The sequence below is a fragment of the Callithrix jacchus genome, chromosome 9 (genome assembly GCF_049354715.1).
Source record: "Callithrix jacchus isolate 240 chromosome 9, calJac240_pri, whole genome shotgun sequence".
In the NCBI taxonomy this organism is placed as follows: Eukaryota; Metazoa; Chordata; class Mammalia; order Primates; family Cebidae; genus Callithrix; species Callithrix jacchus.
The window spans coordinates 11549705-11564627 of NC_133510.1; the positions used below are offsets into that span (position 1 = coordinate 11549705).

General features: G+C 43.2%; 1 protein-coding gene across 7 annotated transcripts in view; it reads right to left on the reverse strand.

Annotated features, from left to right (window-relative positions):
- ETV6 (ETS variant transcription factor 6) overlaps positions 1-14923 on the reverse strand; it is a 257591-nt gene that overhangs the window by 153299 nt on the left and 89369 nt on the right. The window contains exon 1 of one of the 7 annotated variants that reach the window (XM_078338298.1): positions 7857-7972. The exons of 5 other annotated variants lie outside the window; for them this stretch is intronic. In XM_078338298.1, coding sequence (XP_078194424.1) covers positions 7857-7874 — 18 coding nt within the window. In that variant the 5' untranslated portion in view covers positions 7875-7972. Of the gene's footprint in view, positions 1-4160; positions 7973-14923 lie in introns of those variants that run through there. One more of the 7 variants, XM_035255296.3, reaches the window with a different exon arrangement.

The window sequence follows — 14923 nt, forward strand, 5'->3', positions numbered from 1 at the left end:
TATTCACTAGAAAGCTTCCATAAATCACAGGAATCCCCTAGCACATTTACACATTTGTTACTTTACCCTCTGAAAAGGCTGAGGGATTGGGAAACTTAGAGCCTACTGCTAACTAAATGTTAACAGTCTGGAAATAAAGCATTTTTGGAATTAAGAATAACAGAAATAAAGTTGCTTGTGCTTACAAGAAGATGGTTTGCAGGTAATTTCCAAGATTCCTCTGCTGCAGAACTGAGATGTCCTTGATATAGAAACTTTTCCTGATAATGGTCCCTATCCCCATTATAAATGCCAGGACTGCCCCCAGTGATGGCTTCTGAAGCCTACGTTGAAAGTCCTGAGGAGGACAAGTGTCATGGACACAGGATGGTGGCCATTTCCCCGCAGCCAGGGTAAAAATGCCACAGGCGAGCTTTCATCCCGTCGCACTTCAGTGTCCCATCATTACTGCGAAGAAATCTGCAACCCAGGTAAGATGGAAAACAGCAGGCACCGGCGACAGAGTGTGCCAGCAATATTCAGTATTTTGAGAGAAGGGTCTCTTTTCCACCCTGCAGGTGTTTAGAGAAGCTGCCTGCGAAAGCTGATGCTTGTAGTATCATCAACTTCTACAGATTCAACAGAAGAAACCTCTCCTATGGGAAGCTATTTATTGAAATTTACTAAAGTGAAGTCTGAATACACAATTATTTAAGAACACTCTTCTGGCTGCAAAAATGATTCAAGTGATGGTGATGCTGGCTTTCATTAGGTAAGCTTTTATTAACAGGCTATAGACACATTACCAAAAAATTAAATATGCTAAAATCTGAGCTCTACACTTTTCTAGCTCTCTGCCACCAGGAAAGCACAAACAGACATACACAAGAACCTAAAGTAATACACTCCTGAAAGTCAACTTTTATTTCACTTGAAAAAAATATTGAATATTTTGTCCACTCCAAAATTCAGTGAGATAAACGGAAAGAATTTGAGAGAAGATGCAAAGGCCAGTCTTCTTTTCTAAATAGACGTTGAACACACAGCCACGGAGAGTAACATTTTCAGAATCTCCCCAGAAAGAAACAGCATACCCTAGCATCTGGGCTAGAAAGAACACCACAGAGATTCAAATACAAATTCTGAAGTAACAAAATCCAAATCCATCAAATCACAGAAGTGAAGTTCATGATTCCTTTTCATCCACAGAGGTAGATGTCTAAACTGGGGGCCCAAGCTGGCTTTCTTCTTGGTGTCCAGTGTCCCCCCGCCCCCAAAGCAACATCCCTCTAGATGCTGAGTCATTAGATTTTTACAAGCCAAATGATGTTTGGCTCTCAGCATCCATCTTGCAGAATAAATATCAGTACTTCCAAGGGAAAAAAAAAAAATGGGTGTACCCTGTGAAAATTAGGATGGATGAGAACTATTCCTGGCGTCTGGAGTTTCCTCCCTAGGTGACCCAGATGGCCCACTCCGCCCTCAGGGAGAGGGTGCACCGGACAAACTGAACTCAATGTTGATGTGGGGCTCTTCCAAGGGGCCCGCTTCACGAGCCTATAGGAGTGCCCTTACTCTAGTTTATGTAGATGGTTCAGGACATGAGATACTCGGATTCTTGTTTAGAATTGAAACTGTCCGTTTTCTTCTGCCTTTCTGGATGGTTGCATCCTAAAATCAGGCCATATATTTCTTCTGTCAAATGAATACAATTAAGTCAAAGCGTGTTAAGTCTTCCTCTTACCCAGACCTGTATTATCTTTGCAGAGTAAGGTTTTTTTAAAAAAAAAAAAAATTAACAGTAAGCCCTGCAATCAAACATTGCTGTAAAACGTCACGGAGATATTTTTTTTCCTCCCTATGATTAAGAAATATTTCAGCGTTCATCAGGTGTCAACTATGAGGCTAGGCCGGTATCAGGCATTACAAATTATACAATCATAAGTCCTAGAATTTCCAGGATGGCCCCAATATTTAAAGTTCTGTGTCATTTTACCCATCAATACATATTGGTAGTTATATATAAATACTTACACCTCTCAGAACACGTGGTACAATTTTAACTGGAAAATACAGTCACTGCCACAATCAGGAAAGAGAGCTAGCATTAAGGAAGCACATGGTATGTGTTCCCATGAGGCCTTTATTTTATTTCAGCCTCACCATGACCCTGCAAGGAAGGCATCGTTATCTCCATTCCACAATGAGGAAACCGACTTGAAAACCACAGTTCAAGTCACTAGCTCAGGAGATGGTGTGGCTGGTATTTGGGTGCAGACTGGTCTAACTTCTCTGCTTCTTAATGCCAACTAGCCAACAATGACTTTACAGTGGGGAATTCCAAGAGGTAAGTTTAAACCTGTGAGAACCATAGCAGCCTTGTAATATTTCACAGAATTCCAGTGGGATTCTTGAGGGTGACTCAACAGAGCTGCCGAAGCCGAGGCACCCACCTTCTTATGCATGGTGCTTATCCTATGGGCAGCACAGACTGAGGGGGAAATGCATTCAGCTGAAGGAAGTGGACTCTATCTGATGTATGAGAAAGGTTCTCGTGGCACGACCTCTGAGCAGGAGTAGCCGTCTGAATTCACCCAGGGATCTGTATGAACCATGGGACACCATCAGTAGGACCAAGAGGGCATTTCCAGGTTGCTTATGCAAATGATAACTTGGCCTTGACTAGAAATCTCGTTGGGTATTTTTTAAGTAAAAACATATTACTTTCTACCCCTAACATTGTCTTTACCAACAACAAAAGACATTTCCCTTATTCTTACCCACTTATCCAAGAGCAGCAAATCTAAAAGTACAGGTGAGATAAATAGAAGCAGTGAGGAGGAAAGAAGCTACCAACATCTACTTGGTGCCTACAGTGGGCAGATCTCTATACCAAGAAGGAGCTGAGTCTGCCCCCAGAAATCACAGTGGCTGCAGTCGAAGCAAGACCTCTCCAACGGCCCGAAGATGCACACTCCCAAGCAGGGAATGATGAAGGCATTAATCCATTTAAGGATTAATGAAGGCATGAATGGCCTGTAGGGGAAAAAAAGATTTAAAATATCCTCGGAGATGTCTTTAAATATAAGAAGGACAAGTCTAAGAGAGACTCAAGGCTTGTTTGTATTAGCAGAGGACAGAGCCAGCAAGATACCCATGCACTAGAAGGAAGGTCTTTTCAACAGCTGAAGGCTCCAGATATGTGGGCGATTTACTGTTCTCCTAAAGCTGACTTAACGCTGAGGCTGAAAAGTTACTCTAAAACAGGTTCTTTGCACTGGGAAGGAGATCGAGTAGGAGAACTTAAAGGTTTCTTATAACTGCAAGATGTGGTCTGGGGGCAGTGGCTCATGCCTGTAATCCCAGCGCTTTGGGAGGCCGAGGTGGGTGGATCACAAGTTCAGAAGTTCGAGACCAGCCTGGCCAACACAGTGAAACCCCGTCTCTACTAAAAATACAAAAAATTAGTGGGGTGTGGTTGTGTGCACCTGTAATCCCAGCTACTCGGGAGGCTGAGGCAGGAGAATTGTGTGAACCCGGGAGGCACAGGTTGCAGTGAGCTGAGATCACACTACTACACTCCAGCCTGGGCAACAGTGGAAGACTCCATCGCAAAAAACAAAAACAACAACAACAAAAATACCTGCAAGATGCTGGTTCTACACAGTCTCATGTTCCCTGGTAAGTCGGAGCTTGTAAGTTACAGTGTGGGTAGAACAGCTCCAAATAAAACATGACACCATAGTCCCCTTCTTTATCAACTGGTCCCCTATGCCCCCTCCCAGGATCCTAGGATTCTACTGAATATAATTTTAAAAAGCACTAATTTCTAGAACCAGGAGCAATTTCTTTAAAGACAAGCACCAAAGCAAAAACCTCAAATTGATTTATTGTTCAAATTTTAAAACATTTTAATTAAGATACTTTTCACTCTTGAGATGTCATGAAATTCTTTTTTTTTTTTTTTCCTGAATTTCCTTAGATACTTCTGACATGGACAGTAAGCAGAAACTAACACTGTGATTCCTTGTAATGTCAGGCTGTGGTTACAGGGAAGTAGATGAAGGTGGCCCAGCTCATGTGGCTGGAACCCAGTGTGGATGTACACGCAGGCAAGGTTACAAGCATTGAAGCTGCGTGGGAAATTTTTAATCACACCCTTCTACAGCCCCAGACTATACCTCTAATCCCTGCCATGATATAGATGATTGCCTTCGCTCAAAGCAGACACGAGATGAGCTCAGCAGCACACATCACCACTCCTGGAAACACCATAAAAGTCCACGTCCTACTGATAGCAGGTCAGCGGCATCACTTCAGCGTAAGAAAAGTGGCGTGACTTTATACAGTGCCATCTGGTGTCACCTCTGGGGAAGAAATAAAGTCTTGCTGTTGAATTTGTCCAGCAATGCCTCTAGCCTTGGGATCCACCTTTTGAAAGAGGGTCACTGAATCCTTTCTTCCGAGTTTTAGCAGCAGAAGAAACAGGTACTCCAATTAACAGCAGCTTGTATCCTGGGCACAACAAAGTGGCCAAGTTCGGCTCTTTATTAACTGCTTTCTCCTCCATTAATGCTATTCCCTTTAATGGTCTGGCTATTGTAATTAGCCAATCTGCGTTGTCCCTGCCTGGGGCTAGCAAGTAATGAACTGAGAGAGTTGCTATTTAGTTGTATCAAGGGCACCATTAGACAGCGCTTCTCAATCTCCCCCCAAATGAGAGACACCTTCCAGGCATGTACTATTGCCACGTGACTGCTCCTGTACCTCCCTCACAGTGGCCCTGGGGTGGGAGCTCCCCCAGCGACTCCCAAGACTTAAAACCTGGGCAGAAGGAAAGGATGAAAGTCAGGCTCCTGCAGACAGTGGCAGCCCAAAGGGCTTGGAACCTGAGCATTAACTATTAACTCCTCCCTCCCTTCACCTGCGTTCTTTGCCTCTTTGAAAACCCTCCACCTCCTCCTCAAGTGGCTTTCTTCTTCCTGCCACAGCATCACTCAGGGCTTTGCTCTTTCCCATGTCCTTTAACTGCTATATCCTGGAAGTCTTGTAAAAGGAAGAGACAGAAAAGCGACGGCTCCGACTCACACCACTCGGCAAGCTGCAACTCAGACCTCCTTTAAAACTAAAAAGACGGCCGGGCGCGGTGGCTCAAGCCTGTAATCCCAGCACTTTGGGAGGCCGAGGCGGGTGGATCACGAGGTCAAAAGATCGAGACCATCCTGGTCAACATGGTGAAACCCCGTCTCTACTAAAAAATACAAAAAATTAGCTGGGCATGGTGGTGCGTAATCCCAGCTACTGGGGAGGCTGAGGCAGGAGAATTGCCTGAACCCAGGAGGCGGAGGTTGCGGTGAGCCGAGATCGCGCCATTGCACTCCAGCCTGGGTAATAAGAGCGAAACTCCATCTCAAAAAAAAAAAAAAAAAACTAAAAAGATGGTTTGCCCTGTGATTTATCTTTTCAAAATGTCCACGGCTGAAATGGACCACACATGCCTAATAAGAAACTTTAGGTTTTAAAGATCTGACAGGAGAGCCAGGGGAGATTTACGTTCTCATTCAAATGAGGGGAGTGTGGAGAACCGCTGTATGATGCCCCGCACTCAATACTAGCCTGCCACGGGCCCAGTCTCCAGGCAGCCCCCGCAAAGCTGTTTGTATCATGACCCGCCAGGCCCTAAGGGGACCCCCCAACCCTCACCCACCTCTGTAAGGGAGAAGGCTGGGTTACAATCAGGACCACAGTCAAACGGAAGAAATTCCCTCGCTCTACATAGGTCACATAATTCCTGGATCACTTCAGACTCCGAAATAAATAGAAATAGGAAAAGCCTCATGAACTCTAAGTAACCTAAGAACCCTAAGTAACAAGCGCAAATGAGTCTGGAAAAGATTCATATCTCTGGAAAATGTTTACTACCAAAATAATTTTCAGCAAAACTAAACAATACTGTGCTTAAAAAGCAACGTAAAAGAAATGAGTCACGGTCTCCTCAGTATTGCTGTGTGAGAGATTGGTATAACAATACCCCGCTTTTGCCGTCACATGATGTTATTTCAAAGATAAAAGAGGTCCAGTGCAGTGGCTCACACCTGTAATCCCAACACTTTGGGAGGCCAGGGCAGGAGGATCCCTCAAACTCAGTTCGACATGAGCCTGAGCAACATGGCAAAACCCCATCTCTACAAATAATATGAAAAATTAGCCAGGCATGGTGGCAAGTACCTGTGCTCCCAGCTACTCAGGAGGCTGAGGGGGGAAGGATCATTTGAGCCCAGGAGGTTGAGGCTGGAGTGACCTGTGATTGTGTCACTCCAGCCTGGGTGACAGAGCAAGAGGCTGTCTCCAAAAAAAAAGAAAAGGGAAAAAGAAAAATCAGATGAAGCTTATAAAATATTTTGATCTTCTTGCAACAAAGGTTCTCTACTAATGCAAGGCATTATTATGATGAAGAATTTGAGAAATTCCAAATTAAACATTACTTTTTATGTAAGCTTTAAGAAGTAAACTTGTCTTGCTGGGCACGGTGGCTCAAGCCTGTAATCCCAGCACTTTGGGAGGCTGAGGTAGGTGTATCACCTGAGATCAGGAGTTCAAGACCAGCTTGGCCAATATGGTAAAACCTTGTCTCTAACAAAAAACAAAAATTAGCCAGGCATGGTGGCAGGTGCCTGCAATCCCAGCTACTCGGGAGGCTGAGGCAGGAGAATCACTTGAACCTGGGAGGTGAAGGCTGTAGTGAGCTGAGATTGCACCACTGTACACAACCTGGGTAACAAGAGTGAAACCTTCATCTCAAAAAAAAAAAGAAAAGAAACTTGTCTTTATGTTGTAAAATGGGAAACTAACTTAATTCAAAATAAGACTGAAGATTGATAGTGACTGAGGAAAGGAGGCAGAATTTATCCTCCTTTTATAACTCAAAAAAGTAACATACAAACAGTCATATATACTGATCAGGAGTGTTACACACCTGTGTTTCCTTAAAAAAAAAAAAAACTTCTCCAGACGTCATAATCACCTTGGCAAGTAATTTCTACCGATACTTGTCAAACACATTTCCTGACTCTTAGGAGTAGGGACTTAGAAAAGGCATCATTTCCTTCACTGTGGTCATGGGTAGAAAGCCCAGGGAGTTTTATTTCTGACAACTAGTTACTAAAGCAAGTTCTGCCAACAAGGTGACCAGGGCCCTGCAAATGCCATCGGCATTCATACCATTCTAAAACGCAAATGAATGCGAATGGCATATACAAGTGTGTGTGCACGACAGCAAGTGATTAACAGAATATTAAGCAGCTTGAAATAAGAAGGAAACTCTTACAGCTCTGGAGTTAAGACTAATTAATAGTTTACATAAGATCCTGTGCCTTCATTAAAACTATTAGTGTGCAACAGTACATAGAAAATACGCACTTAGGATCCACTAACAATTTAGAAAACGCATTTTAAATCGGGCATTCTGACTGTTATCTGTGTATTAGAATCACCTGGAGAAACTTTAAAACGCAATCCTAATACCCAAGTAAATCTGCAGGGGTGGGAGCCAGGCATTACCACCGTGAGAGCTCCCAGGTGACTCCAATACGCAGACTTAAAGTTGCAAATCACTATCTTAAATCAAGACATAAAGAAGCAGAATAAATCAAGACATATGTTAAATGATTCTCTTTCATAATCGGTTTTAGAAATCACATTAATCAATTTGCTAATTGTCCTTCTCTCCTGAGTAAATTATCACTGTCTTACCTCTAACTATAAAATAGAGATTATCTGTGTAATACAGAAAATTTCTGTATGATGACTACCTGACCTACATATGAACAACTGCTCCAGGCAGTGCCTGAGCCACAATTGCTTTTTCTCCCTATTACCTCTGCAGCTCCCACCATGTCCACTCCACGGAAGACTTCTCAGCTTCACTTTCTGGAGCTCCACATGGAGCGGTGTCCTGAGCACTGGCTGCACTTGTATGTGGCAGGAGCAAGACAAGTTTAATAAAAAAGAAGGAAGAGGAAATGAACACCCACTCCACCTTTGGCCTGAACTCCCTTCCCTCTCTTGCATCCAAAGGGTGTGTCTGTCTGTCTTCATGTGATCAGGGTCCAGAACCCTTTCTCATGCTGGACAATGGAGAGATTGGAGATTGGGGAACCATGTTCCCTGGGTGAGGGGAATGATTCCACATGATGGCTGTCAGGGTTGCTACAGAGATGAACCTGTGCCACTTTAAAGTGGCCAGTGGGACACATCTTTTCCTTAAAATAACCTTGCTGCTTATTGTGGTTCGGTCTTTATTTTTGCACACTGAACTATCAACTGATTATAATCTGAAGAAATGCCTTGAACTCCAAGCAGCTGACTTGTTAATAAAATCTTAGAACGCTAAACTACTAGATATCTTAAGGCTTTACCAAGATAAAAACCCTTCAATTACATGCTGCTATATCCTCCTAATACCCCCAGGACTCGCGTCACCAGAACTAGCACAAAACCTACCTGACAGATGTAGAAACTGAGGCTGAAGGGCTAACAAGGTCCCTGAATGAACCACGAAACTGCTCTGGATGGATACCGGGGCAGCGCCTCACAGGGATGAGTGGGCCCACGTGCTATCCCCATCCTTGCAGAAACATCATATACTCCAGAGAGATGACGACGGAAGTGGACCCACGTTCCTCTTCCTTCTTTTCTCCAACAGCAGCAGTCATCAAGTCCCCCACACTGGAGGCCACTTACAGAGAAGGACACAAGGGATGAAGGTGTTTTCCTGCCCTCTGGCATCGGAAACCATGAATCCCTTAGCCCTTAGCAGAAAGAAGACAGTGGAGTTTAGGCTCCATCAAAATAAGTCTTCTTTCTCTGGAGTATACCCTCTACCTATAGCATTTTAAAAACTATAAATGGCCATCACGATAAAGTCTATGTACAAAGTGGTTCTGAAGGGTAAGAGTAGTTTACTCAAGAACCTAGCATATTTATTTACTCCTTCCTTAAAAAAAAAAGTCTTAAAGCCACTGGAAATTTAAGGTCTTCCTGTAAAACAAAATAACAGCTTCTGAGCATCTTGATATTATTAGTACTCTATCTCTCCGCCCTTTAGGTAAAATGCAATTCTAAAGTAGTGACAGAATTCCCGAAAAAGGGGCATGAATATGGTTTTAATATCTGAAATTCACTGGGTTATTCAAACTACTAGAGTGGGTAGTAATTCTCTTTGCATCTTTAGAAAGCAACTTGCAAACCAAACTGTGAAAGCGTGCTACAGCATCAAGCCTTACCAGAGGCTTCAACGACGGTTCCAACATGTAGCTGCCAACAACTGAAATCTATAAATAGGAAAATCTGGAAAGTTTAACAAAGTTGAAGAAGGGACTCTGAAAATCACTTGAAACTTACAGGCTTGAAACAGGAGCTAGACAAGCACTAATATTTCCTTTCATGCAATGGAATTCCCCTTTGGTCGTATTACTTTATATTCCGTGCCACAAGGAAATGAAATCTACACTCACAATCATCAAGAGTTCTGCCTAAAGGTACAAGGACCCAATGAGCACAAACGACAACGCACAAATGTATTTTTTTGTTCCCAAGAGAATCAGTGGTTTCTGAGTGTATGAAATGCATTTAAAAATCATTCCGATTAACACAGGCAAAGCTATCCTCTCAGTTAACTTACGCTTATTAAAACCAATTTCCAGCCCTCAATTACCATAAACCCATCCGTATCAAGCAATATGTTAACACAAGGGGAAAAATTATGACTGTAACTTCTGAAGTCCAGCAACTTTCCCTAGAAACTCCAATAATGCTTCCGATGGATTCCATAAAGCATTGTTTAGACGCACCCTGTCCCGCAGAAATGTAAGGGCAGCCCGTGTGTGATTTAACATTTTCTGGTAGCTACAAGAAAAGCAGGAGGTGGGTAAAATGAATCTAAATGACATGTGACACCTAACTCAATGTGGCCAAAATATTCTTTCGACATATAATCAATGTACATAATTAATGAGACATTTTATGTTTTTTTCATACTAAGTCTTTGAAGTCTGGTATCGAGTTTATATTGGAGCACATTTCAAATCTGACACTAAATTTTTGCTGGAAATACTTGATCTGTATTTAGAGTTCATAAAATTCACAGCTGAAAACAAAGTCACATATTCAAGCTATTCCAAACACACCTCAACAGGTTTTTGACAACTGAATTGTGTTTTTTAATTAAAACTGAATAAATTAAGAATTTCACCTCTCTGCTGCATTCATCATCCCCAGTGCCGGTGGCGAGCACGTACACTGCTCCGGATGGATATCCGTAAAGTGGCTCACAGGGGTGAGTGGGGACCATGCACTGTCCCCATCGTTTCAGAAACATCATAAACTCCGGAGAGATGACGACGGAAGTGGACCCATGTGTTCCTCTTCCTTCTTTTCTCCAATAGTGACAGTCATCAGAGACCTCCCTATTGGAGGCCACTTAACAGAAAAGGACACAGGGAATGAAGGTGTTTTCCTGCCCTCTGGCCTCAGAGACCATGAGCCCCTTAGCACTCAGAAGAAAGAAGACAGTGGAGTTTAGGCTCCATCAAATTAAGTCTTTTCTCTCTCTCTCTCTCTCTCTGTCTCTCTCTCTCTCTCTCCTCTCTCTCTCTCTCCCTTCTCTCTTTCTCTCTCTCTCCTCTCTCTCTCTCTCCTCTCTCTCTCTCTCTTTCTCTCTCCTCTCTCTCTCTCCCTCTCTCTCTCTCTCTTTCTCTCTCCTCTCTCTCTCTCTCCCTCTCTCTCCTCTCTCTCTCTCTCTCTCTCTCTCTCTCTCTCTCTAATTCCTAACAAATTTCCCTAGAAGCTGAAAAACAAGTTGGTTCAGGACGCCACTCTGCAAGGTTTCAGCTCTCCTCCCCAACACAGATCATCACTACGCATTGCAACCTCTCCTCATCTGGGTCACTCCTGAGCTTGGCCACAAGACTTTTTAGGAGACACCTAAAAAACACAGCCCAGCCAGAATTCTTAGAGCTTGGGGCACTCTGTTGGATATGACCCGTTTCCACCATCTTCAGTTTGAACCTTCAAACAGGTTTAAACTTCTCCAACGGATTATCTGCACCCCTAAGAAGAAAGATAAGTCTCTACCTAGGAGAAAACAGAATTAAAATGGAAGTTCTATACAACATAAAAATACATGACTTGAAGTTCCTTGAGAGCATGTCTGTGCTCGGAGCGTGGTCACTTGCTGGCCTGACTCTCAGGCTGTAGGGAAAGCAGTTGTGGCAAAGTGGCACAGGAGAGAGATGCAGCGGCTCACGCTTGTAATCCCAGCACTCTGAGGGGCAGAGGCAGGAGGATCGCTTGAGCCCCGGAGTTGGAGATGAGTCTGGGCAACATGGAAAACTGTCTCCATGAAAAAAATTTAAAAATTAGTCGGGCATGGTGGTGCATCCCAGCCACTTGGGAGGCTGAGAAGGGAGGATCACTTGAGCTCAGGAAGTCAAGGCTGGTGAGTCATGACTGTGCCACTGTACTCCAGCCTGGATGACTGAGCAGCAAGATACTATTTCAAAAAACAAACTGAGAGAGAGACAGAAAGAAAGAGGAAGGAAGGAAGGAAGGAAGGGAGGGAGGGAGGGAGGGAGGGAGGGAGGGAGGAGGAAAGGAAGGAGGGGAAGAAGGAGCGGAGGAAGGAGGGGAGGAGGGAGGGGAAAAAAGAGAGAAAAGAGAGAGAGAGAAAGAAAGAGAAAGAAAAGAAAGAAAGAAAGAAAGAAAGAAAGAAAGAAAGAAAGAAAGAGAAAAAGAAAGAAAGAAAGAAAGAAAGAAAGAAAGAAAGAAAGAAAGAAGGAAAGAAAGAAGGAAAGAAAAGAAAAAGGAAAGAGAGCAAGAGAAAGCAAGCAAAGCAGTACAGGCTTTCTATGCTGTGACTGATGTTGCATCTGAAAGAACCCTTCTTAAAAGGAAAAATGCCACATGAGATACAGCCGTGATACCGCCCTATAAACAACCTCTTACTGAGACTAACCTTAGAGTTTAATGCAACTTGCATTCATTCATTCTCTCTCCAATTCTAGCCATCCATCATTATTGGCTTTCCTCCCCTTCCTTGCAAGGCTAAAAAGTAACAAAAGTCTAAGCCTGAACAAACACACTCATTTGCTTCCTCCACATTTATTCTTCCCCTGAAAACTACAAAAAAAGGAGGGGCACTGGCAGATCTGAGTCTCAAGTCTCCTTGGCTATGAGATGGAAACAACTGCGTTGACTAACCAATGAGGTCCTGAGAAAATCGGATGAGTTAAAATACACGAAGGAGACCATGATGCATTATTCTCATGCAATGGCTTCCATTTCTTTATGACCTAGGTTCAAAGACCAATGTTGCTCCCCTCATCCTCTCCTTTCATCAAATGCTTAGAAAATTAATACGCATTGTCTCACCGCAAGACATTTTACATACATTAGATCACCGGGAGACAGAAGAACAAGTAGTTATTTTCCTTGGTTCAGACTACAAAAATAAATCAATCTAATTTTCAGAGGTTTGCCTCTAATATGTCTCATCTAGATGACAGGGCAGATACTGATAGAATAAAAATCTCTTTATAACTCTGAATTATCCTACAACCTCAACGAAAATCCCACTTGCTTCAAAACACTGCCAATAAACACTTTCTAGTTGAATAAAAGTGTTGAGAACCCCTCTTAAGAGTTGAGTGCAGGGTTTACACTCAGTGCTTTACACAGGTCCCTCTCCATCCATGGACTCAGCGGCAGGTGCCCCATTCTGGGCTCTCCGTCCTTCCTGTCGTAGAGTTCCCGGCCAAGTCGCCCCAGCCCATGCTGGCCTGACCTCCTTAGCAAACCCTGCCCTTGATTCTGGATCTAGGTCTTGTTCTTCACAATCCCTTGTTTCTGAGTTGATGGTTCACTGGAGCTTGGACTTGGGCCGACTGCACCTTCATCCATCTCTCAGACCCCCAAACCACACAGGAGCCCCAGGCCCTCCCACACACCCAGGAGGGAAGGTTATATGAAAACTCTGCAGGCATGGGGACCTTGTCTGCCTTGTTTACTGCCATATCCGTTACACCTAGAACAGGGCTTGCACTGGACACTTGTGAAGAATTTACCAAATGAATGAGCCTCATTAAACAATCTCAAAGTACATCTAGTGCCAACACAAATTCACAAATTCATCTTTTGTCCTGTCTAGTGCCAACACAGATTCATCTTTTTTCCACCTAGGGCCATCTACTGACTTACTGTTGAAGTTTTAAGTCTAACTGTCTACATAAAAATCTTGCTTCAAGCTGCCAGCACTGCCCCATCTCTTCTCCAGGAGATGCACTCACTGCCCTATCACCCAGTTCTGAGACGTGTGCTTAAGCCTTATTCCAGTGTGTTCCAAGTTCCTGGAACACCTTGCCCACTATGATCCCACCCCATCGAGTCTGCTCCCTCTCAAAATAGATACTTTGCCATGTATTTGTACTTATTCCAAAAGCAGCACCATTCCTCAAAAACACTTTAGAAACGCCTCTTTGCGAATTTTCAGGACCGGTTATAGATACGAGTATATTGGCATTTACTGTACCTGATCAAAAACATGATCAAGTGTAGCTTGTCAGACTTGACGCCAAACGTCACCAATCTCTAAAATTCAAATCCCATCTCAAGAATCAAAGTTGTTCATTGCTCTAATTATCCATGTAATGTTTCTCTCCCAGCTAGACCAAAAAAGGCACACAGAATACACTTGTGTGTGTTTTTTAAGACTACTGCTTCAAGGACAGTGCCTGATGCACTGTAGATACTCAATAATTGCCTCACGAATGAATGAATGACCTTTGTAAAAGATTTTTCTTTCTTTCAGCAAATATGTGCCTGGCATTACTAAAAGCTGAGAATATGGATATGAGTGAGAAAAGAAAACCTCTATCTTCTTTAAGGAGCTTATAGTCTAGAGGGGAAGAGAACTTCCTTAAGGGAAAAGGAAAAGAAACAATCATTTACTGGCAACTGGTATGTGACAGGCACATACATTGTTTCTTTAAACTTCCCAGCAACCAAAACAAGGGTGACATTTAAATTCTCATTTCAAAGACTAAAAACTTGGGATTCAGCAATATTATGTAACATACATAATGTTAATAAGTGACAAGCCAGGCCTGGAACCCAGAGCCTACTGATAGCAAAGTATAGATCTTTTCTCCAATTCAATTCAATTAAGCGGTTTGTTTATTAGGGTGACAACTTTTCAAACTCTAAAAGAGACAACACTTACGTGGGTGTCTGCTTTTCAGCCTCAACTTGTACTATTCAAGAAATGACCCTAGGTGCCACACACTGATCTCCCCGATGATCTCGCCAAAGGCCAACTCCCATAACCAGAACTTCCAGACATCAAGAAGCCAAAGGTTTATACAATTGGGGGTCTGTGACCCTGTTCTACCCTGAGACGTGCTTTCAGCAGAGGTACCTCTGCTGAAATGTGAATGTTGGTGGGTCTACAGACAAGTATAGTGGGGTAGGTGGGCTAAGTAGCAGGTAAACCCTGGTACACATGGAAGTGAAGGAAATACGAGGTTTGGGAGCAGTACCTAGAATTAGTAAAAAAGGCCATCTTGCTACCTTTGGGACACATGTCACAAATTACCAAGACATTTTGCCCATTCTTAGTAAGTAGAAGATAAAGAACAGAGCCTTTCAAGTTTCACTTCCATGACATTTTAAAGAGACAAAAGGTTTCATATTACCCTCACAAAAGACCATTAGGGACCATGCTTCCCTTTTCCTTGGATGTCTTCATTCAGCTCTAAAGATATTTTTGAGCAGGGTAGCATCGTGGTTAAGGCCTACGGCTTAGGAGCATCCAGGCTTATTTTGCATGTTGGCTCTGGCACTTACTGTGTGACTTTGTACAATGTACTTAAATTCCCCAAACCTCAGTTTC